This window comes from Rhinopithecus roxellana, chromosome 12 (assembly GCF_007565055.1).
Source record: "Rhinopithecus roxellana isolate Shanxi Qingling chromosome 12, ASM756505v1, whole genome shotgun sequence".
Lineage (NCBI taxonomy): Eukaryota > Metazoa > Chordata > Mammalia > Primates > Cercopithecidae > Rhinopithecus > Rhinopithecus roxellana.
In genome coordinates, this window is record NC_044560.1 from 29,716,979 (window position 1) to 29,744,502 (window position 27,524).

General features: G+C 53.0%; 1 protein-coding gene across 2 annotated transcripts in view; it reads left to right on the forward strand.

Moving 5' to 3' along the window:
• The window catches only part of ACOT7 (acyl-CoA thioesterase 7), a 134,087-nt gene that overhangs the window by 57,045 nt on the left and 49,518 nt on the right, over window positions 1–27,524 (forward strand). For both annotated transcript variants that reach the window (XM_030913115.1, XM_010357399.2), the window contains exons 4-6: window positions 4,929–5,020; window positions 11,331–11,445; window positions 21,742–21,828. In XM_030913115.1, coding sequence (XP_030768975.1) covers window positions 4,929–5,020; window positions 11,331–11,445; window positions 21,742–21,828 — 294 coding nt within the window. The remainder of the gene's footprint in view (window positions 1–4,928; window positions 5,021–11,330; window positions 11,446–21,741; window positions 21,829–27,524) is intronic.

Consider the following 27,524-nt stretch of genomic DNA (forward strand, 5'->3'; position numbering starts at 1 on the left):
GCCTCTTCCGCTGCCCCTGGCCCTCTCCCTGCCACCTCCTAGGTCACCAGTCCTCCCATGCAGAGGAGAGGCTGGGCTGGTTTCCTCCTCTTCCCAATGCCTGTTCCTCAGCAGTGGCTGCCCCGTGGAGTGCCAGTTCACTGGCATTTAAGGAGCTCGAGTCCTCTTCCCCATGACAGACTGGTAGCAAACACGGTTATGCATCTAGAACATTCTGAGGACCTCAGCAGGGTTGGTGATTAGAATGGCTGTGTCAGCCCAGCTCCGGCAGGTGGGCAGATTGAGCTGAGCAAGGGCCTGGAGTGGAAGGTGGTCTGCGTTCCCATTGCCTGTTGCTCCCTTGGCAGGCACCTCTGACATCAGAGGGACCCTGGATGCTGATCTCAGGCTGTGGCACAGGAAGGGGTGTATGGGCACCTCCCACATCAGGAGCAGTGCCCACGGCTCGGGAGAGGCTCAGGGTTGGGTGGGTTCCCCACTTTAGGGGCCTTGGGGGTTCCCTGCCATCTACCGTGAGGTTGTAGCTCTTCTCCTGACTGTGCTGGGGATGGAGCCTTGGCCCCTTCCTGGAGAGGAGGGATGGCCTGCCGCGCTCTCCTGCTTCCTAGGACCTTCCTGCTTGTGAGAGCCCTGTCAGCAGCGCCTTTTGTCATTGCAGGAGTTGGTGGCTTCAAAAATGCTGGGAATGGCTCTGCTTTGCAGATTTTCTGCCATGGAAGCCCCCTTTGTGGCTCATCAGAGGCCACAGCCTCAGAGGAATCCCTCATGAGCAGTTTGTTGTTGTTGTTGAGATGGGGTCTTGCTCTGTTGCCCAGTCTGGAGTGCAGTGGCATGATCTCGGCTCACTGCAACCTCTGCCTCCCAGGTTCAAGCTATTCTCCTGCCTCCTAGGTTCAAGCTATTCTCCTGCTTCAGCCTCCTGAGTAGCTGGGACTACAGCGTGAGCCACCACACCTGGCTGATTTTTGTATTTTTAGTAGAGACAGGATTTCACCACGATGGCCAGGGTGGTCTGAAGCTCCTGACCTCAGTTGATCCACCCGCCTCGGCCTCCCAAAGTGCTGGGATTACAGGCAGGAGCCTCCGAACCTGGCCAAGCAGTTTGGGATGATGGGGAGAGAAGCAGGGAGACCGAAAGGCATTCTTGGGCTTTCAGCATGATTGGGACCCGCTCTCCCCACAGCAGAGAGTGATGCAGGCCAAAGGTCAGGGGTATTGAACTTGAGGATCTCCCCAGATCATGAACTTCCCTTTCTTGGCCACTTCTGCTGGCCTATAATAGACATGGAACTGATAATGGATGAGCAAATGAATGAATGAATAAGTGAATGAGTGGAGGCGACCAGGAAGAACTGGGCATCAGTGCTGAGACATTCTCACTGATGGGGTATTGATGAGGATGACGCAGTCTGACATGTTTCTGGGGATCCCTCGCTCTTTAGGGGCTGAGAGTGGGGAGAGGCGGAGAGGCTCCTGTGTAGAACCAGGGCAGGCACAAGCATGAGAGAGCAGCCTCCCCACCAGTTCACCCACAAGGTGCTGGGAGCTTCTCAGCCTCCCCGTTGTGTCCCGGCCACCACAGCCCTCAGCCTTCTCCTCCTCCGAAGGATGGGCTCAGAGAGGGACAGAGATGCCCACCCTTCCTCCCTGGGGACATCAGAGCTGGCATTGCCCTGTTGTGCTTGTGAGGCTTGGAGAAGGCAGGAGACGCTTGCCAGCACATGACGGCTTTTCCCAGTGGGGCTGGGCAGTGCCCAGGTTCTTCCTCCCAGCTTCAGCCTTTTCCCTGTAGCAGGGGCTGGGCAGGGAGGCCCTGGAACCCTGAGGCTGTGGCTTTTCTTGGTGTCTTGGTCAGGCCCCGGAGCCTGCTGTTCTCACTCTGTAACTGCGGGTCTCATCTCCTCCTCTGTCTCGCTCATCTCCTCGTCTGTGCTTCTGCTTCTCTGCCATCTCTCTCTGCAGTCTCTATTGTTCACTTGAGGCCCTTCTCTGTATCTGCCCATGTGTCCCCTGGAAATTGAACTCATGAAGGCCCCAACACCAAGAGCAGCGACTGGCACACAGTGGGCATGTGGGGAGCACTGGCTGAATGGGTAGTGACCTCTGAAAGACAGGGGCATTGCAGGTGGGGGCAGAGGATGCGTGTGGGGGCCCTGACCCGGAGCAGGCTGAGTCATAAGCTGTGTGCGTGACATCCGTGTGCTGTCTCCGCCCCAGGAGGTAGGGGTCCCCTGTTCTGTGTGTCCCCTCTTCCTGGGCTGTGCTGCCTGTCATGAGGCCACTGAGCGAGCACAGGCCCAGGCAGACGACCCGCAAACCTTGCCTTTGAGGCGGCTTATTTATCCCCAGAAACTGTCAAAATATTAAGCTAACTGGGATGTGATTGCTGCGAATTGCTCCAGAAAAATAGCTGGGAGCTCTTAAGATTTTAAGAGATTTTTTTTTTTTTTTTTTTTTTTTTTGAGACTGAGTCTTGCTCTGTCGCCCTGGCTGGGGTGCAGTGGCGCCATCTCGGCTCACTACAACCTCCGCCTCCCAGGTTCAAGTGATTCTCCTGTCTCAGCCTCCTGAGTAGCTGGGACTACAGGCACATGTCACCATGCCCAGCTCATTTTTTTGTATTTTTAGTAGACACGGGGCTTCACCGTGTTAGCCAGGATCGTCTCGATTCTAAGCTCGTGATCCGCCCGCCTCGGCCTGCCAAAGTGCTGCGATTACAGGCGTGAGCCGCCGCAGCTGGTCGAGAGAGAGTTTTTAATACTGCCGTTGCCTTTTGATGGTTTCATCAAATGATGGAGAAAGTACAATTAGCATGTTTGCCTCATTTGCTCCATGGTGTTCATTTAGGTCCAGAGGGCTGCTCGAGTTGTCATGGAAACCGGCTTGTCAGGCTGGCTCTAGCCGAGTTCAACAGGAAATCTTTATTCCCAAAAGCAGGTTGTCAGATTCACTCTCAGTCAAAGTGCGGTGGAAATATTTTCCCATATGATTTGCCTGTGGTTCTCAAGCACAGGGAGCCCCACGCCCTCACGGTGTGTTCTGTTGGGGGAGGAGGGGCAGGCATGGGCCTTTTCTTAATGGGCCCCCTGGGGCTTGACTTGGAGCCTGGGGCTGTGTTTATCCAGGAGGAAAAGCACTTTGCCTTGGGAAGGCAGGTTCAGGTAACTGGTGGGAAGTGAGCTGCTCTGGGGGGTTTAGGCAGGGCCCTGGGGCTGCTCCAGTCTCCCTTTCCTCTGTTATTTCCTGCTGTTCCCTCTTCTGCCTGATAGTGAGGATCTTCCACATTGAAGAAGCCACTTTTATTTATTTTTTCATTTTAAGACAGGGCCTCGCTCTGTCGCCCGGGCTGGAGTGCAGTGGTGCAGTCTAGGCTCACTGTAATCTCCGCCTTCCGGGCTCAAGCAGTCCTCCTATCTCAGTGTTGGGGACCACAGGTGCGCACCACCATGCCCAGCTAATTTTTTTGTGTTTTTGGTAGAGACGGGGTTTCGCCATGTTGCCCAGGCTGGTCTGGAACTCCTGAGCTCAAGTGATCCACCCGTCTCAGCCGCCTCCCACAGTGCTGGGATTACAGGTGTGAGCCACCTACCGCTCCTGACAAAGCCACTTTTTAAAGGCATCCTTGCAGATACTTCTCTGAAATGACTGGGACGTGGGAGTATGGCCCCAAGTTGCTGTGTGACCCTGGGTAAACCCCTTGATGTCTCTGGGCCTCAGGCTCCTTCTGTACAAGTGAGGGGTGTACACCAGGGATCTCTAGGCTGCTTTAGCCCCGACAGGCCACGAGCCTGTGTTTCTCAGCACGGACAGGCCTCCCTGTCCTGCAGCCCCACTTTGCTCTGTGGCTGGCTTCAGTGCCCCAAGGAGTCAGCAGCCTACAGCCCATCTCTTGGTACCCGGAAGCTTCTGGTGGAGCTTTGGATGGGCTGGCACCACACCCGAGTGTCTGGTGTGAAGGAAAGGAAGTTCCTGGGGTGGCAAAAATGGGACTTTGATGAGCTGGCTCCGCTGCTCTGTGCTTTGGGCTGTGGGGGCCCTGGCTGTCTCCCCTGCCCCTCCCCTGGGCTGCTTTGCCTGGGCACAGCCTCCACATCCTCCTGAGCCTCCGCAGCCTGCATGTCTGTGCGGGCCAAGTGTCTTTCTGGGCTTCCCCATTTGGTGGGAGTTCTTGGCAGTGCTGAGACAGGTGGATGGGATCTGCAGAAGATGTTGCTTGTCTGAGCGTCAGGACATCAAGTTCCCCAGCAAGGCACTTTTGATTTTGACGTTTAATGTCAGCAGCGATCAGTTGGTGAAGACTTGAGCCAGCGGGTGAAGTGGGTTCAGCCTCGTCTCCCTGGGCAGAGCAAAGGGCAGTCTGCCTGCAACCAATCAGTCCTTCCCCTCTGTCTGGGAGGCTCACTGGGAGCCTTTGATGTGTTTTCGTAATCAAGCTCCCTTTCTGTCAAAACACCAGGATGAGGAGGTTGCCTGCAGTTGGTGCCCTCCAGGGTGATCCCTGTTGGGTGTTGTGGCTGACCAACTCTGGACCATCCAGGCTTAAACCACGTGCTCTGAAGTCATTTCAGCCACCCCTGAAAAGGGAAAACTGCCCCAGAGTGGTTGCATTGGGAGGGGCTGGGGTCCTGAGTTCAAGCCAGTTTTGGGGGGGCATACCTTGTGATGGGGGTGGGCCCCACGCAGCCTCTCTCCATGGGCTCTGGGGTCTCTTGTTCTGTTTGTCCACACTCACATGATGGCGGCACTCCCTGGCCAGGATGCTGAAAAGACCTTGGGGCCTTGGGGGTTGGGGGCCAGAGAGGTAGTACACAGTGCGGTGTGTTTCGGGTGCTGGGACCGGGGGCCGGAGCAGCATCTGCCACGTGCCTGGGTGCTCACACCCCTACCCCGTCTCCTGGGCATCACTTATGTGATTTTCTTCTCTTAAGGTGCCAAAAAGCTGACCAATAAGGCCACCCTGTGGTATGTGCCCTTGTCACTGAAGAACGTGGACAAGGTCCTGGAGGTGCCTCCTGTTGTGGTAAGGTGCCCCTTCTACTTCTCTCTTGGGGGCAGATGGCAGAGATCAGGTCACCTCGCCTGATGGTGGGAGGCTCGTTCAGCTAAGGGTCCCAAGGGAGCGACAGGTCAAAGCTGGGCCACAGGGTGCCAGGTCGCCAGCAGGCAGTGTCCCCTCTGGGCTGGGCAGGGCATCCCTGGCTCCACAGGAGTTTCTGTCCTGCCTTCAAGGAAACACGGGTGGGGAGGAGACATGTCTGTGTGGGATCTTCTGGTGTATGTTTAATTCATGCCGGGAATGTGAGCGCAAGCTGACCCAGAACCTGTGGACGTAAACGTCCCTCCAACCTAGGGAACTTTTTGTCACACTCCCGAACCAGAGAAAAGGCAGTGACAGGATCGTGATAGTGATGTGTCCTTCTTTCGGGAGCCAGGACCACCAGGCTGCCTGGGCTGGGCCGGCTGCTGCCCCGTGCCCCCTGCAAGCTGGTTCTGGTCTCTGCCTCTGACGCAGTGGCCGTGGAGACAGCTCTACTCGTGTGAGCTTTGGTCTTTCTCCCTCCTTGTCCCCTGCTGGTGTCTGCCTCCTTCTCTGGGTTTCTCTCATTTCTGTCTTCGCTGTGATGGAAGCACCTTTCTTTCTTTTTTTTTTTTTTTTTTTTTGAGACGGAGTCTCGCTCTGTCGCCCAGGCTGGAGTGCAGTGGCGCGATCTCTGCTCACTGCAAGCTCCGCCTCCCAGGTTCACGCCATTCCCCTGCCTCAGCCTCCTGAGTAGCTGGACTACAGGCGCCCACCACCACGCTTGGCTAATTTTTTAATTTTCTTTTTTTTAGTAGAGACAGGGTTTCACCGTGTTAGCCAGGATGGTCTTGATCTCCTGACCTCATGATCCACCCACCTTGGCCTCCCAAAGTGCTGGGTTTACAGGCTTAAGCCACTGCGCCCGGTGGAAGCACCTTCCATAATACCGGTTCATTGTGTTGTCAGAGGAGTCCCGCCATGGGTGGGCCTGTGGGCGAAGCCTGTGGAAGCTGCGCATACAGACTCTTGGAGGAGAGACGTTGAGAATAAAGAAATTTAATTCATTCCCTAAAAGTACTCCCTCGCCTCCTTCTCCTGTGCCCCAAGTTCATTGGTGAGTCCAAGGACAGGTGTGACCAGCTCCTCCCGCAGCCTGACCCCGCGGTCCACAGGTCTCAGCCCCCAGGAGGAGCTCTTCTTAGAGGGAAGGAACCAGGATTCTGAGTCTCTGCAGTGTGGGCCCCGGTGGGGAGCTTTTCCTCCGGCTGAGATATATATAGAATACATTTTTAGAAATAATAAAACTGAGAACCAGATTGTCAGGAGTTGGTGCCTGCTCTTTTTGCTTCCAGACCCAACAGAGATTCTGGGTGTTCCTGCCACTTTGGAAGCCCTGGTCCCCTCCCCAGCGTTTGCTGGGAGCAGGCCACTTCCCTCCTGTAGGAGGCCTGGCTCTCTGTCTTCCCGTGGCCCCCTGGGTCACCAGGGCTGATGGGGTCCCTGCTTCCGCTGCCCATGTGAGACTGGGGAGGTACCCCCTGAGACCTGCTTCCTGCCATCTCTTCTCTCCTCAGCTCAGTGTCTGACCAGGCACCCTGCCGGGGGCTCCTCAGAGGGCAGTGAAGGTCTGGGTGGGGTGTCTCCCCAGGCGGGTGTGGCTGGCTGCCGGGTCCAGCTGCTGTTTGGCCTAGGTTTTTGTTGTTGTTGTTGTTTTTAAATCTTGGTGACAGGGGAGCCCTGTCCACATTTAACAGGAAGGGAAGGGCAGGCTGGTGGCTGTAACTTTGGTTTTTTTTTTTGAGACGGAGTCTCGATCTATCACCCAGGCTGGAGTGCAGTGGTGCAATTTCGGTTCACTGCAAGCTCCGCCTCCCGGGTTCACGCCATTCTCCTGCCTCAGCCTCCCCAGTAGCTGGGACTACAGGCACCCGCCACCATGCCTGGCTAATTTTTTATATTTTTAGTAGCGATGGGGTTTCACTGTGTTAGCCAGGATGGTCTCGATCTCCTGGCCTTGTGATCCACCCACCTCGGCCTCCCAAAGTGCTGGGATTACAGGCGTGAGCCACTGTGCCTGCCCGCAGCTTTGGTTTTATGAGAGCAGGATGGCAGCATGCCAGAATCTGGCCAGCAGGCGGGGCTCAGGGTCAGGATGTGGAGTCCAAAGTCTCACGCTCCTGCCTGAGTCAGTGTCCTGGGGCTGCTGTGACCAAGTGCCACTGACTGGGTAGCTCTCAAACAATAGAAGTTGATTCTGTCACAGTTCTGGAGGCCAGAAGTCCAAAGGTGTAGGCAGGGCCCCACGCCCTCCATTGGCTCCAGGTGAGGATCCCTCCTGGTTTCTCCAGTGCCAGGTGGTTCCAGGCATCCCTTGGCTGAGGCTGCATCACTGAAACTTCTGCCTCCATCTTCGCACGGCCTGCTTACAAGAGCCTGGGTCACTGGGCTTAGGGCCTATCCCATTCCGCTGTGACCTCATTCTAACTATTTACAACTACAAAGACCCGGTTTTTGGAAGTGTTTGCATTTTGAGGTTTCGGGTGGATATACATTTTGAGGGACACTGTTCAACCCAGTGCAGCAGCCCTCGGTTCAACACCCTCCCCTGTCTCTTGTTCTTTGTGGGGCTGTTATCCTCTCTCCCTGCTTGTTGGCTGAGATGGAAGTTGTGGTCATTTTCAGGCAGTGCTAACTCGGGGTGGTTGAAGACCTAAGGAGCAGGGGTCAGTTGGGGGTTCCTGACTGTTCTCCGCAGAATTGCAAGCACACCCACCCCCACGTTCATTCTTTTCTCTAAGCCCTTGGCGTTCAGTGAGCTACATCACATGTAAATATTGAGACATAGCATTTAACGGATTTAATTTTCAGATGCTATCCAGTTCTGAAATCTCTCCCAGGCCCCATGCCTGGCTTTAGCATCTCATGGTGCATCTCAGGCGGGTGATACCGAGGGGCGGGTCTGGACCTGAACACAGTCGCTTTTGCTGCCTTGTCGCTTGGGATCGATGCGCCGAGAGCTGTTGGGTTTTGGCCAGTGGAGAGGACCGGTAGCTTCAGACTCCCCTGGCTCCCGTCCCCTCGCCGCAGGGGCAGGGCGCTTTCAGCGTGGCCCCTCTGAGCCTCGCCTCTCCTTGCCCAGTAATTAGCTCCCTCCCTCCCACATCCTGGAGGAGCTCCCGGTTGCCTTTTCATTTCCTTTGTGTAGTGGGTTTGATGAGACATAAATATCAACTTGGCCTTGTCAAGGAGTTGTTGAAACCGTTCCACGGAGCCGAGGCAGCCAGAGCTGCAGATGGGAGAAGCTGCACAGTTCTCAGCTGCAGCTGTTGCTCAGAGCTATTTGCACTGTCTTCCCCCCAACACATGCTAGGCCCACATAGTATAAAAGCTCCCGCTGATTTGGAATCTAGGTCTCCTGTTTTTCACTAGTGGGCCCAGCCAGAGGCTGCTTCGGAATCCCAGAAAGTGCAGCTTCTTTCCCTGGCTCCGGTGGGCATTTATGCTCGTCTGCTGGTGGCCTGGCCACAGGGCTGTCTTATATTCCGTGAGCATGCTCCTGCTGACCTTTCTACAGCCGTCCCGGATTTAGGAAAATGTACATCCCTGTATCTGTAGATACGCAGATATATATAATGTATATACACATACAGATAGAGATGTCACGGATGTATGCATGTAGATATTTTGAACACGCATGCGCACACACGCGCGCGCGCGCACACACACACGCTCTGGTTTCCTGGATGTGTGCGTCTCCCTGGAGGAACCCAGCTGCTGGCCGTGTGCACAGTCGTCTAGTGCAGGACATCTTTTCTTTGTTCCACCTTCCTCCCCGGCCTGCCTGCAGCTTTCCCAGTGAGCAGGGAACCTCGGTGGCCCTGTGATGGGCCTGAGGGGCCCAGGATGACCGGAGGGGCAGCTGCAGCCCTGGACATGCTGAGTGGCCGTCGGAGGTGGATGCTTTGGTTTTTTTCAAGTGTCTGAATACGTGCTGAGCGAAGAGGTTCACAGCCTGTCTCTCAGACATTTGGGCCACGTTGTCTGCTGCTTCAGATCAGTTGGGTTTGATGAGCCCTCGGGGGTGAGAATTAGGTGCCAGCCATCATTAAAATGTTCCAGCGGTTTTGTTCCCAGATGGAAAGGCAGCATTGGGGAGTAGGCCTGGCTTCTCCTCGTGGTTTGTGTCCAGGACTGGGCCCCCATCATTTCCCTGTGTGCCCGCCAAGTCCAGACAAATGTACTGGATGCCGCAAGGATGTATTAGACCGGGGGGTGGCTCCTTTAAAAAAAATATTCCCTTTAAAAGGCATTTCTTGAGGATGCTGAAGCTCACCCACCGGTGTTGCTAGGTAGACACAGCACGGACTGTCCTCTCAGTCATGACTTGGCCGGTGGAACATTAGGACGTGGTTTCTGTATGGAGGAAAAGGTTGAATTATCCACTGCAACTTAAAACACTCCCCACGGTTTGCTGCTTTTGAACAAACCCTTCAGCTCCCTTCCCAGCCTCTTTTGAAGATGGGTTCTCAACTGAAGATGATGGATAATTAAGCCGAGGAATGGTGAATGGTGCTCAGGCCCTGCACAGTTTTGGAGCTGAGCCATGAGCAGGAATTATCGAGATGTTTAAAACTGACTTTTGAAAGAAGGCCTAACACAGCCATCTGAAGTGAACTTGCTTAGGTCAGAGGGGCTTCAACAGGCGGCGGAGAGGGGCCCAGAGGGGCCCTGAATTCTGTGGCTTCCCCACAGGCTCAGCTGGAATGGTTGGGTGAGTGAACGGTGAGAGCAGAAGTTGAGGTTAATCAGAACAGCCAGGTGGTAGTTGGCCCCTGGCCAGGCCGACAGGGAGAGAGAAGGTCCTGGGGGATGGAGCAGGCAGAGGGTCTGGAACCGACCTGGGGCCAGCACACAGGCCCTGAGAGCCCCTCTGAGGGTCCCATGGGGAGGGAGTGTGGTGCGTCCCCTCCACTGTGCACAGGAGGGCAGTGAGTGAACCGTCTGTTATGTCCAAGAAATACAACATCCCCTGTTGTGTCCTGGGACTCAGGAGCTTTGGTTTTTGTGCTGAGAGTTGGTATTTTTTATTTTATTTTATTTTTTTAGATGGAGTCTCACTCTGTTGCCCAGGCTGGAGTGCAGTGGCGCAATCTTGGCTGGCTGTAACCTCCACCTCCCAGGTTCAAGCGATTCCCTTGCCTCAGCCTCCCAAGTAGCTAAGACTACAGGTGCCCACCACCATACCTGGCTAATTTTGGTATTTTTAGTAGAGACAGGGTTTCACTATGTGGCCAGGAGTCTCGAACTCCTGACCTCAAGTGATCCACCCGCCTCAGCCTCGCAAATTGCTGGGATTACAGGCGCGAGCCACCATGCCCGGCCTGTGCTGAGTCTTATATTCACATTTATTTTTAACTTCCGGGGTCAAAAACCCCTATGATCCATTCGGAGAGCCTCGGGGGGACGGTTCCATCTTTGACTGCCTGTTCTCTACTAATACACAGCCTGTTCGATTGGCCAAGGGTCAGCAGGGACACACGCAGTTCCTGCTCTGTCATGGCCCTGGGAGAGTAGGCGGGGCCTTTTTGAGGATCCCTTTATTCTGGAATGAATCTTAGGAAGGAATGGGACAGTGCAAAATGATTTTAAGTAACCTAGGATCAGTATGGTTCTAATAGTGGGCGTGTAATCCCAACACTTTGGGTGGCTGAGGCAGGTGGATCACAAGGTCAAGAGATCAGCCTGGCCAACATGGTGAAACCCCGTCTCTGCTAAAAATACAAAAATTAGCTGAGCGTGGTGGCGGGCGCCTGTAGTCCCAGCTACTGGGGAGGCTGAGGCAGGAGAATCACTTGAACCTAGGAGGTGGAGGTTGCAGTGAGCTGAGATCGCGCCACTGCACTTCAGCCTGGGACAGAGCAAGAATCCATCTCAAAAAGAAAAAGAAAAAAGAAAAGAAAAATTGGGAACAAGCTAAGTGCCCACATAGTCACAAAAATTACGTTAAATAGATACACAGTTGCTTTTAAGCGCTACATACAGCACCACAGAGCTTTTTATATATTTGTAGGCATAAAAGCAATTCCAGGAAGGATCTAAACATTTGACCCAGGTTCTCTGGGGAGTGGAGCCACATGGGATTTCACTCTTTCTGTATTCTTATTACTTATATTAAGCACACACAAACGGAAAAAAAGATAGTCCCAGTTACACAAGGCTGTGTGACATAAGGGGCCTGGGGTCGTGGCCGCCTGGAGAGGGGAGGAGGCCGTGTCCCGCCTGGGCCTGACCTGTCTGTGGTTTCCCACAGTATTCCCGGCAGGAGCAGGAGGAGGAGGGCCGGAAGCGGTATGAAGCCCAGAAGCTGGAGCGCATGGAGACCAAGTGGAGGAACGGGGACATCGTCCAGCCAGTCCTCAACCCAGGTAAGAGCCATGGACACCAGCAACAGGTGCCGCTCCTCACTGGGGATGCATAGGAGGCAGGAGCTGGCTGGGCCCACGTGAGTCTCCCGCTTGAGGTTCCCCCAGCACTGAGCATGCTCTCCTGGAACCAGTTTCTCTGGGGTCCCCAGGGAGGGCTGTCCCCCAGCCCTGCCCTGAGCCACGTAGACTCCTCCAGTCACACAGCTGGAAGGCGACCTGAGCAACTCAGCCAGTCCCAGGAGGGCACTGTGCGTGGGGCCTCCATTGCCAGGCAGGCGGCGTGCACCTGTTCGTGAGGAATTTATTTTTGTTATATATTTTCCATTTGTTCGCTCAGTGGCTTGTTCTTTTTTTTTTTCTTTTTCCTTTTTTTTTTTTGAGCTGGAGTCTCGCTGTGTCACACAAGCTGGAGTCCAGTGGCACAATCTCAGCTCATTGCAGCCTCCGCCTCCTGGGTTCAAGCAATTCTCCTGACTCTCTCAAGTAACTGGTATTGCAATTACAGGCATATGCCACCGTGCCCCACTAATTTTTGTATTTTTAGTAGAGATGGGGTTTCACCAAGTTGACCAGGCTGGTCTCTAACTCCTGATCTTAAGTGATGAGCCTGCCTTGGCCTCCCGAAGTGCTGGGATGACAGGTGTGAACCACCACACCTGGCCAAGTGGCTTGTTCTTGATGGGATTTCCAACTCATCCAAAAAAGAAAAAAATGGCAACAGCTGTTCAAGCGCCACTTCTTCCCGGCCCCACTGTTCAGACATTGATTGGAGGAGTGGCTCTGCCAGGCAGGCCCTGGGGTCTGTAGCAGGCCCAGCTTCCCCGTGGTGTCGGTCCCTTCTGCTGTCCATCCTCTTGCTCTCATATCACGGCGCTCTGGCTTTAACAGAATGTTCATCCAAAATCTAAACGAAGTCACGATGAGATATTTTGCCTCAAGCAAGGACTTTCTACCCAGAGAAATCCCCGATTTCCTCGAAACAATTCAGGGCAGGGGCCTAGGGGAGCAGTCTGTCCCCCTAGGAACAGGGTGAGCCCTGGGGGGCAGGCAACGAGCATTACTCCTCTCCCTACTGCACACATGGCGGTCACGTTCTAATAGTGGCAGGAGAATTCCCTGTAGGATGCGCTGTGTGCTTCTCTGCCTCCCTGCAGTGGCCTGGGCTCGTGGCACATTCGTGCTCTGTGCTGGCTTCCACAGCCGTCCTCACACGGGACTGCAGCCTGGGGATGGTTTGCTGCCCCCACCATGCCTTGGGAGACCCTGGCCATGGTGGGTGTTTCAACTCCTGACTCAGCTTTCTCTGTTTTGCCTCCACCCTCAACAGCGGTGAAGGACCTGCCTCAAGTAATCCCTTTTTCCCTTGTATATACCTGTGATGTGGGCTCCACTCTGGGGTCCACCTGCTCCTATCCCTGCCGAGAGGCGCCCTGGCACCTGCTAACCCAGACTTGGGGCATTGTTATGGCCGCTCACCTCCCTTGCTTAGTCCACATAAGCACCAAGGGGGACTGATGAAAATCCAGTGGGCGCACAGATTAGAGCATAGCTTTCCGGGCTTGGCTGCTGGCGTGCAGCAGGCGTGTGCTTGTTTTCTGGGTGGGTCAGCTTGAGGCTTGAACAGCAGTTTGTGTGTCTTTAGTCTCACATTTGTGTCTGTGATCCAGTCTGTGCTCCAGCCTCAACTTGCCAAAAGCGGACTGGTTGTCACCTTAGGCCAGTGGGACTGGGTAGGTCGGTTTCTTTCCTGTTGGGGAAACCACTGTAGGGTTTCTTCTGTTTTCACGTCTGCTTTTTAACAAACACAGAAAGGAAAAGAAAGAAAAGAGAAGAAAAGAAAAGAGGGAGGGGAAAGGAAGGTGAAAGGAAGGGAGAAAGAAAGAAAAAAATTAATCCATCGGTATTAATAGAAAGAATGGTGCTGCTTTGATGAAATCCCAGTGAAGATATATCTTTTTTTTTTTTTTTTGAGACGGACTCTCGCTCTGTCGCCCAAGCTGGAGTGCAGTGGCGTGATCTCAGCTCATGGCAAGCTCCGCCTCCCGGGTTCACACCATTCTCCTGCCTCAGCCTCCCGAGTAGCTGGGACTACAGGCGCCCACCACCACGCCCGGCTAATTTTTTGTATTTTTAGTAGAGACGGGTTTTCACCGTGTTAGCCAGGATGGTCTCGATCTCCCGACCTTGTGATCTACCCGCCTCGGCCTCCTAAAGTGCTGGGATTACAGGTGTGAGCCACCACGCCCAGCCAACATATCTTTTAAAAATAAAATGTAAATAGACAGTGAGTTTATTAACACAGCAATACACCAGACAGGCCTGGAGGCACGTGCTGGGGCAGACAGTGCCCAGGCTGTGCTTTTGGGAGGGCAGCCCAGCAGTCAGGTCAGACACAGGCCCCAAGGAATGTGATGGGATGGAAGCAAGGGGAGGTGTCTTAGGAAAGGCACCAACACAGCGCCCAGGCCCAGAAGATATGTCCACATTCAAATCCCTAGAGCCTGTGAATGGGACCTTATATGGAAAATGGGTCTTTGCAGATATGGTTAAATTAAGGATCTTGAGATGAGATCATCTGGGTTACACAGGTGGGCCCCAGATCCAGTGATCAGTGCCCTTGTAAGAGACAAGAAGAGGCTATGTCCTGCCTAACACAAAGGGGTCATGGAGGAAAGGGTTGGGTGGAACATGGGGGCTGCCTGGGCCTACCTTTTCATGAGTGGTTTCTGGAGAGAGCTTGGGGTGGGTGCCAGACCCTGGGGGGAGTGGGTAGCGCTGCTGGGCTCACTGTGGCTTTGAGAAGCCCAGCCTTTAACTGACCCTCAGGGACACTAAAATTACTCGAGGTTTTCAATCAGTTTAAATTCCTTTACTTGTGGGATTCTCTTCTGTTCGCCGGCCTCTGATTGACTGTAAATCTACACACGATATTTTTCAGAATGTGTTGTTCACTATCACAATGGGCCTCCTAAATCTCAAGATTTCCTGATTTGTATGTGCTTTTATTTTTACTTTTTTGTTTTATAAAAATGCATCTTCCTCAGATGATTGGATTAGAGATGGTTTTTCAATGTTTCATAGGAAGTCCCGTGTCCATTCTCTCTTGAGCATTTCTTTTTTTTTTTTTTTTTTGAGAAGGAGTCTCACTCTGTCACCCAGGCTGGAGTGCAGTGGCCGGATCTCAGCTCACTGCAAGCTCCGCCTCCCGGGTTCCCGCCATTCTCCTGCCTCAGCCTCCGCAGTAGCTGGGACTACAGGCACCCGCCACCTCGCCCGGCTAGTTTTTTGTATTTTTTTAGTAGAGACGGGGTTTCACCGTGTTAGCCAGGATGGTCTCGATCTCCTGACCTCGTGATCCGCCCGCCTCGGCCTCCCAAAGTGCTGGGATTACAGGCTTGAGCCACCGCGCCCGGCCTTCTTGAGCATTTCTGAATCCATCTTTGACTCCACTTTCCTAGGAGAGCCGGCATCTCTGTGGCAGGGCTTCCTGGTGCCCTCAGGAGCCCAGGGATGGGCTCATCTGAGACCAGCCTGGTCTCCTGTATGGTGGCTTAGCCTGAGTTGGGTTTGACTGGGGTGTCCGGGTCAATGGGGAGCAGCAGCTCGGGGAGAAGAGTGTGCGTATGTGCTTGGCACTTGGCACTGGGGTCTGTCTTTTTTTTTTTTTTTTTTTTTTTTTTGAGACGGAGTCTCACTCTGTCGCCCAGGCTGGAGTGCAGTGGCCAGATCTCAGCTCACTGCAAGCTCCGCCTCCCGGGTTTACGCCATTCTCCTGCCTCAGCCTCCCGAGTAGCTGGGACTACAGGTGCCCGCCACCTTGCCCGGCTAGTTTTTTGTATTTTTTTTTTTAGTAGAGATGGGGTTTCACTGTGTTAGCCAGGATGGTCTTGATCTCCTGACCTCGTGATCCGCCCTTCTCGGCCTCCCAAAGTGCTGGGATTACAGGCTTGAGCCACCGCGCCCGGCCGGCACTGGGGTCTTTCTAACAGGTGTGACACATGCTGTCCCATCCTGTGGAAGGACCCTCCCTCTCTGCCCTGGAGAGGCCGTCTTGGCCTTTGACTTGTCTCCTCCCAGCCCCTGTCCATCCCACATCCCAGACCTCATCCTAGAGCCGGAGTGCAGACTGTTACCTAGCAACCTCCACAGGGGCGGCCTCGTCTTTCAGGTATCTCAGAGTCTGAGAGTTCCTTAAAAATCCTTTGTCCAATATATACACCTATAATTTGTCCATATAAATTTTTTTTTGAGACAGAGTCTCACTCTGTTGACCAGGCTGGAGTACAATGGTGCGATCTCGGCTCACTGCAACCTCCACCTCCCGGGTTCAAGCGATTCTGGTGCCTCAACCTCCCAAGTAGCTGGGATTACGAGCATGTGCCACCACACCCAGCTAATTTTTGTGTTTTTTGTAGAGAAAGGGTTTTGCCATCATGGCCAAGCTGGTCTCGAACTCCTGGCCTCAGGCGATCCGCCTGCCTCAGCCTCCCAGAGTGTTGGGATTACAGGCGTGAGCCACCATGCCCGTCCAGAAGTCAGACCTTTCTGAACACTGCTTTTTCTCACCGGATAAAGATAAAACCCACACAGGATCTCCTGGGCAGATACCTGTGTAAACTAGCCTGGCGTGCGTACCCACCCTCTGCCCCCAAGGCCTTCTGGTCAGGGCCAAGACCTCATCTGTTCCCTGCCCAGGACAGCTGGCACTCAGAAAGGGTAGCTCATTTCTACCTAACAAGCCCCAGGCTGTTGAACACGCCAGCCCACTGGGCCACAAAATGACTGGGACTCATTTCAGGTGAAGACAGGTCCTTTCTAGGTCTGGCCTTAGACAAGTAATATTTCTCAGCAGCCAAAAAAGCTGGTGGGATGAAGGGTGGTCCTGACCCAGAAGTTGATAATGGGGTCTGGTCCAAGGTCATAGGGGGCAAATCAAACTCTTTCTTTTTTTTCCTTCCTCTCTTCTTTCCTTAACAAGAGGCCATCCCTTCCCCCCTCCTCCCCTCCCCTACCCCGAAAAGAGAAACCCTCCCCTCCCTCCCTCCCCCCCTCCCCTCCCCTCCCCTCCCCTCCCCTCCCCCACTTCTCTTCTCTTCTCTTCTCTTCTCTTCTCTCTCTCTCTTCTCTTCTCTTCTCTTCTCTTCTCTGACAGAGTTTTGCTCTTGTTGCCCAGGTTGGAGTGGAATGGCACAATCTCAGCTCACTGCAAACTTCACCTCCCTGGTTCAAGTGATTCTCCTGCCTCAGCCTCCCAAGTAGCTGAGATTACAGGTACCTGCCACCACGCCTGGCTAATTTTTGTATTTTTAGTAGAGAGGGGTTTTGCCATGTTGGCCAGGCTGTTCTCAAACTCCTGACCTCAGGTGATCCACCCCCCTCAGCCTCCCAAAGTGCTGGGATTACAGGCGTGAGTCACTGCGCCCAGCCCCAGTGTCATTTCCAAGGCTTTGATGTGCCTGTGGGTCATGGTTGCTAAATTGTGTCACCACAAATCATATGTTGAGGTCCTGACCCTGAGTGCCTCAGAATGTCACTGAATGTAAAGAAAGGGTCTTTAAAGAAGTAATTAGGCCAGGCGCGGTGGCTCAAGCCTGTAATCCCAGCACTTTGGGAGGCCGAGACTGGCGGATCACAAGGTCAGGAGATCGAGACCATCCTGGCTAACACAGTGAAACCCCGTCTCTACTAAAAATACAAAAACTAGCCGGGCGAGGTGGCGGGCTCCTGTAGTCCCAGCTACTCGGGAGGCTGAGGCAGGAGAATGGTGTAAACCCGGGAGGCGGAGCTTGCAGTGAGCTGAGATCCGGCCACTGCACTCCAGTCCGGGCGACAGAGCGAGACTCCGCCTCAAAAAAAAAAAAAAAAAAGAAGTAATTAAGTTAAAATAAGGTCATTAGGGTAGGCTGGTGTCTTTACAAGAAGAGGAGGTTAGGACAGACTCACACAGAAGAACAACCCTGTGAGGACATGGGGGAAGGTGGCATCTACAAGCCCAGCAGAGAGGCCTCAGGAAGAGCCAGCCTGCTGATACCTTGACCTAGGACTTGCAGCCTCCAGGGGTGAGATGAACTTCTGCTGTTTAAGGCCCCAGCGTTTGATGGGCACTCTGTTACAGCAGCGCCAGCACAAGGTACTCCACACACAGAATTTCAGACTGGCTCCCCTGCCTTCTCTCCTGGTCACCGTTAGCTGCCATGTGAGTTTCCTCATTCCTGCCCTGGACTTGCCCTCATGCCAGGGTGTGTGGGAGAAGTAGCCTGTCATGGAGTCAGAAGCAGAGTAGAGGAAACCCTCCCAAGAAGCCACATTCTGGGGACCTCCCCACCCAGCCCACCCTCCTGAATATGTGTCAAGAGGTCCTTGCATCTGGGCCCCTCCGGGAGCTGGCGTGCAGGAGCGCCATCTCAAAGCCAGCCAACAGACTCCTCCAAGCGCCCAGGCTTCTGGGAAGGAGCCCCTGGGGGCCCCGACGTCCCTGCATCTCAGCCAGTTCCCACCACCTGTGGCTTGACCCAAGGGAGGGGATGCCTGTTCTCCCACCTGCCGCTTCAGCGTGGACCTGCCAGGATCTAGGGGTGTCCAGAATCAGCCTGCAATTGCCGAGGGCACCTTGGGCCTCAGGGAAATTTAGCACACCCTGAAACCCATGATACCATGAGGAGCGGGGTTCTGAGAAGAGGCCAGAAATTGGCGGCATGAAAGGACTGGAAAAGCCTATTGTTTATTGACCTAGGAACAGAAGGAGACTGAAATCAAAAGCCCATTAAGACTCAGCCTTGGCCGGGTGCGGTGGCTCACGCCTGTAACCCCAGCACTTTGGGAGGCCAAGGTAGGCGCATCACGAGGTCAGGAGATTAAGACCGAGGTGAAAACCCGTCTCTACTAAAAATACGAATAATTAACCGGGCACGATGGTGAGTGCCTGTAGTCCCAGCTACTCAGGAGGCTGAGGCAGGAGAATGGCATGAACCCGGGAGGCGGAGCTTGCAGTGAGCTGAGATTGCGCCACTGCACTCCAGCTGGGCAACAGAGCGAGACTCCGTCTCAAAAAAAAAAAAGACTCAGCCTTGTGTCGAAAATCAGATTAAAGTGTGGTTTACCCACCAACGTGTGTCTTGAGAGAGTGAGAAAGGCAGTGGAGTGGGATGGAAAAGTAACAAAATATACCAGGTTTGAGCATGACACTTGAAAAGAATGTTGGGTGTGGTTCCTGTCACATGGAACTGACTAGAGACAGACAGATCAGATGCCTACTAAGTTTACGAGGAAACTGAATTTGCCTGGACTGGAAAAAAGCTTTTGACTGTTCAAACTTTAAAGTAACCTCCCCAAACCTAGATGAGCAGGAGGTAGGCCGTGGGCCCTATTTCCCAGTGCCTGCTTGAATGAGGCCATGGTGGGTAACGAACAGGGAAGAACCTTCCAGGAGGCTGAACCAAGGACCATGTAGTTCCTCCCCAAGAGTGGAATCAGGGTCTAACCAAAGACCCTTCTCCACGGCCATAGCTCAGACCCTAGCGGGAGTCATCTCTGCTTGGGCCAGGGGCTCCTGGGTAGCTCCTGTGTTCTTTTCTTTGCTGAATGAGTGTGCTCTTCTGCTGCTGTATAAAGGGTGCAGGTGCAGGTAACTCATCTTCTTAGTTCATTGGCTGCAGGAACATGAAAAATTGCATCTAAACACGATGGAGAAGACTGCATACATGTGACCAGCCGCTGCGCTCTGAGGTGAGCTCAGAGGCTGGATCGGGTTTCAGGGGGTCGTCCTTAAGGGTGAGGTGCTCTACGTGTGCAAAGAATACAACAGGGATCTGGTGACTGGAGGGGTAGAACCAAACAGATGACCAAGCCTGTCTGCACACACAGCAGGGCCGCGTTGCCCTGCGTCCTCTGCAGCGGGTGTGACAGCACCACTCATGTGTAGAGTGTGAGCAGAGTGAAATGCTGCTTCCAGGCCTGACTCATGGAAACCTCAGGTGTGTGAGCCTCCCCCCACTCTGTCCCCTTCCAAGGTAACCTTCGAAGCTACCCATTAAGGGTAATGGAGCTACCGGACCAGAGGGGCCTGAATCCCCACATCTTCACCGTTTGGATGAAATCTACCCCACTAGGAAAGCCTGATTTGGACTTTACCTAAGCAAGAAATCAGCCTCACTGTGTGACCCACTAGGGTTTTAGGGTTTATCTGCTGCAGCAGTGACTATGATCTTAACTGACACAGTGCCTCATCTGTGAACCTGCAGGTTCAAAATGATATGAGGAGCCGGAACCAGGTGCCCAGGACAGCAGTGGGCGAGGTTTACATAGCTGTAAACACAAAACTCTCCTTTTTGGATCCCGTCCTGTGTGACAGGCTGTTTACAGGCCTTCGTGTGTGTTAGGTGTTTACGTCATCTTCACAACCCGATAGTTTCACTTCACCATCTCTGGTTCCAGCTGAGGAAATTGAGGCACAGGGAGGTTAAGTTCCTACGAAGGCAGCAGAACTGGGATTGAAACCCAGGCAGTCCAACTCCAGAACCTCCCTTCCTCCCCCATCCTCTCTTGCTTCCCCCATGCCCTCAGCCCCCAAACTACTGCTTACGGGAGCAGGACTATGGGCCTGGCCAGAGGGCCAGAGACATCGAGTGGAAGGAGCTTCAGACCCAGGGCTGAGCCCCTGGCCTGGCCATGTTCACCAGCCCTTGCACCCTTGTGGATGGCTCAGGGTGGATCTTCCTAGGGCTTGGCCAGGGCACTTCCTGACCCCAGAAGGGTGGATCCCAACCCAGAAGCCAGGGGCTAGGTGACCTGCCAAGACCCCATCTGCACTGGAAGGGCTGTACCAGGCTTGGAAGTGAACACTGTTTTCAGCCCAAGGGCCAGGGATGAGGCAGGCATTCGAACTTGTCCGAGGCAGGGCTAATTTTGTCATAAACCCTAAAAATGGACAGCCATATGGCCACATAGTCCCTCCACGGTCAAAGCTGGACAGCTGACAGCTATCAGTCCGAAGAGCTCACGATAATTCCATTTTCTCTTGTTAGAGAAAACAATAAGGATAACTGGCTTTTAAAAAAATTATATGTTGGGCTGGGCGCAGTGGCCCACGACTGTAATCCTAACACTGGGAGGCTGAGGCGGGCGGATCACTTGAGGTCAGGAGTTCGAGACCAGCCTGGCCAACATGGTGAAACCCTGTCTCTACTAAAAATACAAAAACTAGCTGGGCGTGGTGGCGGGTGCCTGTAATCCCAGCTACTCGGGAGGGTGAGGCGTGAGAATTGTTTGGACCCAGGAGACGGAGGCTTCAGTGAGCTGAGATTGCGCCACCGCACTTCAGCCTAGTCGACAGAGCGAGGCTTTGTCTCAAGAAAGAAGAAAGGTCTGTCTTCTAGAGACTGGACGTTATATTTCATCTGCTTTTTTTCATAAGTGCAGCTTCTTTTTTTTTTTTTTTTTTTTTTTTTAGACAGAGTCTGGCTCTGTTGCCCAGGCTGGAGTGCAGTGGCCGGATCTCAGCTCACTGCAAGCTCCGCCTCCCGGGTTTACACCATTCTCTTGCCTCAGCCTCCTGAGTAGCTGGGACTACAGGTGCCCGCCACCTCGCCCGGCTAGTTTTTTGTATTTTTTTAGTAGAGACGGGGTTTCACCGTGTTAGCCAGGATGGTTTCAATCTCCTGACCTAGTGATCCGCCCATCTCAGCCTCCCAAAGTGCTGGGATTACAAAGGCGTGAGCCACCGCGCCCGGCCAAGTGCAGCTTCTTAAAGATATTTCAGGAGCAGTGCAGTGTTGGGTGACTGAAGCTCCTCCAGGGTGTTTGGGGCTCCTGCAAGAGTGAGGTGATAAGATTAGTGAATGGGGTTGGGGGCTGGCCGGAGGGAAGAGCTTGTACCCTGGGGAGCTGTATGTTCTCAGGCTGGTGGAGTAAATTACAGAAACACTGTGGCACTTCTTGTAGGAAATGCAAGTCAGATAGTTAACTAGAGCCCGGTAGAGGGTCACACGGAGCCCTGGGACTCACAGCTTTGAGGTGTTTCGTGGCTACCCCTGGGCAGGGCCTTGCAGGGCGCTGATGGCCCCAGAGAGTCTCGTCATGGCCCACTAACAGAATGGGTCATGAATCCTTGAAAACCTCTCCTTCACCAACTGTAGCCTGTTTGGAGACCATGGTTTTCCTTAAGAGAAATCATAGCTGAACTGCCTTTGGATGCCTTCGCTGACTATGCAGACCTCAGGGTGGTTTCGGCATTGTCAGACCATTCAGCTGTGGGAATCAGTCTACCCCATAACTAATCTCTTTCCTTTGCAATTCCAGAGCCGAACACTGTCAGCTACAGCCAGTCCAGCTTGATCCACCTGGTGGGGCCTTCAGACTGCACCCTGCACGGCTTTGTGCACGGAGGTAAGAAGGAAGTGCCCTGGTCACTCCGTGCCTGTCCCTTGGCTCGTTGTTGCTCCTCTGGGAGCCATGCTGCTGTCTGATACAGTTGAGGCTCTTGTGTTTGGTGAAGTATAAATTTAAATTTTCAAGAAGTTGCACAATAGACCAGGCGCAGTGGCACATGGCTGTAATCCCAGCACTTTGGGAGATGGAGGCAGGAGGATTGCCTGAGCTTAGGAGTTCAAGACCAGCCTGGGCAACATAGGGAGACCCCCGTCTCTACAAAAACATAAATAATAAGCCAGGTGGTGGCCTGCACCTATGATCCCAGCTACTGGGAGGCTGAGGTGGGAGGATCGCTTGAGCCCAGCAGGTCGAAGTTGCAGTGAGCCGTGATCGTGGCACCACACTTCAGCCTGGGCAACAGAACGAGACCCTATCCCAAAAAAAAAGGTTGAATGATAAATCACAGAAATATGCTGGCGGGCAGGGCGCAGTAGCTCACGCCTCTAATCCCAGCACTTTGGGAGATCGAGGTGGATGGATCACCTGAGGTCAGGAGTTCGAGGCCAGCCTGGCCAACATGGCAAAAACCCATCTCTACTAGAAATACAAAAATTAGCCAGGCATCGTGGTGTGTGCCTGTAGTCCCAGCTATTCAGGAGGCTGAGGCAGGAGAATCACCTGAACCTGGGAGGCGGAGGTTGCAGTGAGCCGAGATCACACCACTGCACTCCACCCTGAGCGACAGAGTGGGACGCCATCTCAAAAAAAAAAAAAAAAAAAGAAAGATGCTGGCGCCTGTTTTTCAAATTGGTGATAACAGTTAAATGGATGACTGCGTCCCTGGGGAGGGTCACATGCAGCCCCGGAATCTTCTGGTTGTGAGATGTTTAATGCCTGCTGAGGGTCAGGTCAGGGCCTTGCCAGGGCACTGAAGTCCCCAGAGACTAGCATTGTGACTCACTGGCAGTGACTCGTTAATAATGTATTTCCTCTAATGTTTGCATTTATTTTTTCCCAGTAAGTGCAGATCTCTTCTCAAGCAACACAGGCCTTAAAGTTCCTCGCTCAGCTTCCCAGAGTTTGGGAAACATAGCTGGAACACAAGAGGATTTAGCTCTAGGTTCACAGACGGACACTTTTTACTTTAATAATGTGTAGTTATTTTTCATGATTTAAAGAAAATGTAGATGGCATATCAAACCCATAATTTCATGGCTACTGTAATTTTGAAGAAGACCAAAGTAAACTTTTAAAAACAAGTCGGTTGAAGAAAAGCATCAAGGATATAAGATCATAGTGAAGTGGTATCAGTGAGAGCAGAAGTTGTGAAGGTGCTGTGTGGTTAATGAAGGTTGGGAGCAGCTGTTCTGGTTGTACTGCGCTATTCATCTGTCCCGAGGCATGACAGGCACTTTTTGCACAATGCTGTCATTTCTTTTTTTTTTTGGAGACAGAGTCTTGCTCTGTCGCCCAGGCTGGAGTGCGGTGGTGCAATCTCGGCTAACTGCAAGCTCCGCCTCCTGGGTTCACACCATTCTCCTGCCTCAGCCTCCCGGGTAGCTGGGACTACAGGTGGCCGCCACCATGCCTGGCTAATTTTTTGTATTTTTGGTAGAGACAGGGTTTCACCGTGTTAGCCAGGATGGTCTTGATCTCCTGACTTTGTGATCTACCCACCTCAGCCTCTCAAAGTGCTGGGATTACAGGCATGAGCCACCACGCCCAGCCAATGCTGTCATTTCTAATTGCCTGGAACACCAAGTTCCCCTTTCTTCTCCACTCAGAAAACTCCTATTTATCCTTCAAAATCCAGCTCACATGGCACCACTCTGTGCTGGCTTACATTGATATTTCTACCAGGGACACCTCAGGAGCAGGGACTGGATCGTATTATTTGTGTTGGCTCCAGCACCCACAGAGAGTCAAAGGGGTACCTTGCAGATACTTATTCCATGAATGAGAGGCACCAATCGCTTTCAGGTTTGGGGCAGTGGGTTCTGAGCCTATGAGATGCAGTCTCGCTCTGTTGCCCAGGCTAGAGTTCAGTGACATGATCTGATCTTGTTTCACTTTATCCTGTGCCTCCCGGGTTCAAGAGATTCTCCCGCCTCAGCTTCCCGAGTAGCTGGGATTACAGATGCATGTCACCACACTCGGCTAATTTTTGCATTTTAAGCAGAGACAGGGTTTTACTATGTTGGCCAGGCTGGTCTCAAACTACTGACCTCAAGTGATCCACCCACCTCAGCCTCCCAAAGTGCTGGGATCACAGGCGTGAGCCACCACGTCCAGCCCTGATGTCAGATATGTTTCCAAAGTTTGTTTCTTTTTCAAACTAATCCCCTTTTGTGTTTCTTTTTCCTATTTCATGATTGTTTTCCTCTTTCCACTCAGCAGTGGCTGCACTGCTCTTCAATCTGATTAACCATGGTCTTAGCAAGGGAAGCGCCGCTGTATAACAAGCACTTCCAGGCCTGTGACCATCTGAGGATCTCGCTGCCCCGAGAACAGCTGTTGCCTCAGAGGCATTTCCTGTTTCCCCTCCTTATTGCCCCCATGTATCTGTCCTCCCCCGAATTCCAGGGTGGGCAGCAGCTCCCTCTTCTGAGCCTGGCCAACCCAAGTCCAGACTTCTGCCACTTCCGAGTATTGTGTTGGAGCCTCACACAGCTCCATTCTGCCTGGAATCTGTGAAACTCTGTGCCACCAGTTTTGTTTATTTTGTCGACACGTTAGACGTTCTTCACTAAATGGGGCATTTCCGTTGTCACTGTCTACTTGGTGAAAAGTCCATACCCTTAAGCCCAGTCTTTCTTTATGTTCTGAAAGGCCTCAGTGAGATGCCAGGAGTGGGAGAAATCACTGGAAAAGCCCCTTGGAAGTCTGCAGCATGTTATGTTCATTCACGGTATCTAAGCTGCTTCATTGATACAGGCACATGTTAAGATGTATGTTAAGAAGTGTTTACAAGCCGGGTGTGGTGGCTCCCGCCTGTAATCCCAGCACATTGAGAGGCCGAGGTGAGTGCATCATGAGGTCAGGAGATGGGGACCATCCTGGCTAACACAGTGAAACTCCATCTCTACTAAAAATACAAAAAGTTAGCCGGGCGTGGTGGCGGGCGCCTGTAAAGTCCCAGCTACTCGGAAGGCTGAGGCAGGAGAATGGCATGAACCCAGGAGGTGGAGGTTGCAGTGAGCCGAGTTTGCGCCACTGCACTCCAGCCTGGGCGACAGAGCGAGACTCCGTCTCAAAAAAAAAAAAAAAAATGTTTACAGTGGCTTTGCAACACTTAATGCCTATTTTAGTAGGGATTTTGTCCCCACAATTTGTAAAAATCTGTCTAATAATTTTACCAAGCTTAATCTTCTCTCATAGGGCCTGGTAACTCACCAGGAGCGAATGAATAAAATAAACACCGTGTTGAAAACACGAATTGTGAGTTTATTGAATTTCCTGTAGAGTACTGTTGGCAAGAATGGCATCTAAAATCATTTGAATCAAAATCTTCACTAAACTGTAACTCACTAGATGCCAGTTGCAGAAGAAAATGTTGAAATGGATGCCAATTTGGCCTTTATTCTGTAATTTTAGACTGTGCATGTGTCTTTGAACAGCTGCACCAGAGTCCCGTTTTCTGTGATTTCTACACACTGGCTAGCCTTGGTCTTGAGGACTTTACACACAGGTCTGGGTGGTGATAAACTCTTGAAGGGTGTCTTGGAAAGGGAGGAGCTGTTCTGGCTGGAATCACAGGTAGAATGAAGTGCTCCCACCAGACACTAGCTCATTGCTGCTTTCCTGGTTGCATGGACAGAACCTCGTGTCTTTAGGTAGGGGAACAGAAAAGATCTGGGGAGTGAGCCCGAGGGTGTGGAGGGTCGTCATCCCATGTGGGAGGAGGGTTGGTGGGGTCTCTGCCATTCTGGGTTGAAGGGCTCGTGGAGGGTGTGGAGCACGGTCATTATCCCATGCAGGAGGAGGGTTGGTGGTGTGTGTGCAGTTCTGGGCTGAAGGGCATGTGAAGAGGGCAAGCCTGGCTTTTGGTTTCTGTCTTCCCTGAGTCCTGAGTGAGTCACTCCACGGTCCCCCACCCTCCTCCGTAGAGTGCTCGGGGTCAGCCCAGAAAAGACCAGTTTCCTCCCTGTTCTCCCCTCCCCTCCCCTCCCCCGACATTTGGTTGTACAGACTGAAGGGGTGACCCAGCAGATATCCGTGGGGGTTCAGACCTTGGGAGAAGGAAGTTCTTGGGGGTCAGCCAGTAGCCCTGTTCAAGGCAGACCGTAGAGGAGTCTCGAGCATGCATTCTTCACTTCTCAACTTTTGGAGACCTTGGCCTTTTCCTTGGTACTTTTTTTTTTATTTTAAAGTTCAGTATTATGTGGAAGCGATCCGGAGGGCTTGTGGGTCTCTCTTCCTCCCATTGCTCCTGCAGGGGTAGCTGCTGTTTCTGGTTCAGGACTCTGCTTCCTAAGCATGAGGTTCTGTTGCTGTCTCTTGATGCATAAGTTTCAGATGCGTGAGCCCCATCCCTGCTCATCAGGCGGGGTACTGCGATTACTTTCCCTAAAACTGTGTTACTGAAATAGCCAACGGTGGCTTTGTGCCCTTCAGCCGCTCCGTATGATGCTCTTGGTACAGTCTGCCTGCCACGGAACTGTTCCCTGCCATGTTCCCTGGAGGGCTCCGCCTTCAGTCCTCCTCCTCCACGTTGCTCATTCCATGCCTGCTCTAAACTGCTCTCCTGGGACGGCCTTTGCCACTCGCCTGGGTTGGATGCCAGGATTCATGGATCTTCAGTTTTCCTCTTTGCTGGTTTTGGTGGAACATGTCCTCCAGTGACTTCCCAAGAAAGGCAATATATTAACTGGAATAAAGGCTCAGCTGCCGAATAAAGGCTCAGCTGCCATCCAAACAACTTGGCTTCAACAAGAGAGAGGACTTTTTCTTTTTTTTAACCTAACAATGCAGCTGTGAGCGATCCAGAGCCAATAGGCAGTCCCGTGGTGCTGGGGACCCAGGCTTCTGCCTGCCCTGTGGCTCCGACAGCCCTGGGGTACCCTTTTGGTGAGCCACATGTTGCCTGTCTCTTTATCAGCATGCAGCCCCAAAGGGGTGGAGGGCATGTTGGAAACTGCACCCTCCCCTTTGGCCACAGTGTCCTCATGGGACCACATCTGTGGGTGGGTGAGTGCCGCTGGTCGGATGCGTCTGTTAGACATTGGAGTGACTAGTGACGGAAGGGATAGTCTCTGTCATGCGGCCTAGAGGGTCATCTTCCCGAGCTTTGCATGTCTGAAACGACTTCTGGCTGAGCAGGGTGTTCTAGGGGAAGCGTTCCTTATAGGGCTTGGAAGGCTTTGTTCCATGTCTTCTGGCTTCTGAGGTTTCTGCTAGGAAATCCAGGGACTGTAGATTTTCCCTCCACTTTCTGGCCACAACCTCTACCTGTCTGCTGTCCTGATCTTCCCTGCCCATTCCAGCCTTCAGCCCTTGGCCTATCCTTGATCTTCCAGGGACTTTTTGTTATGAACCCGTTTATCTGGATAGCAAATCACGTGGTTTGCAGTTTCTGGGTGTTTTTTCTAAGTGAAGTAACATCCTTTTCCACCTCTGGCTCACTGGGGTCACCCCAAGTGTTTGGTAGGTTGGAAGGGGCCCAAGAACTTGCACTGCCCCCTTGCTCCTTGCGATGCTGAGGCTGCTGGTCT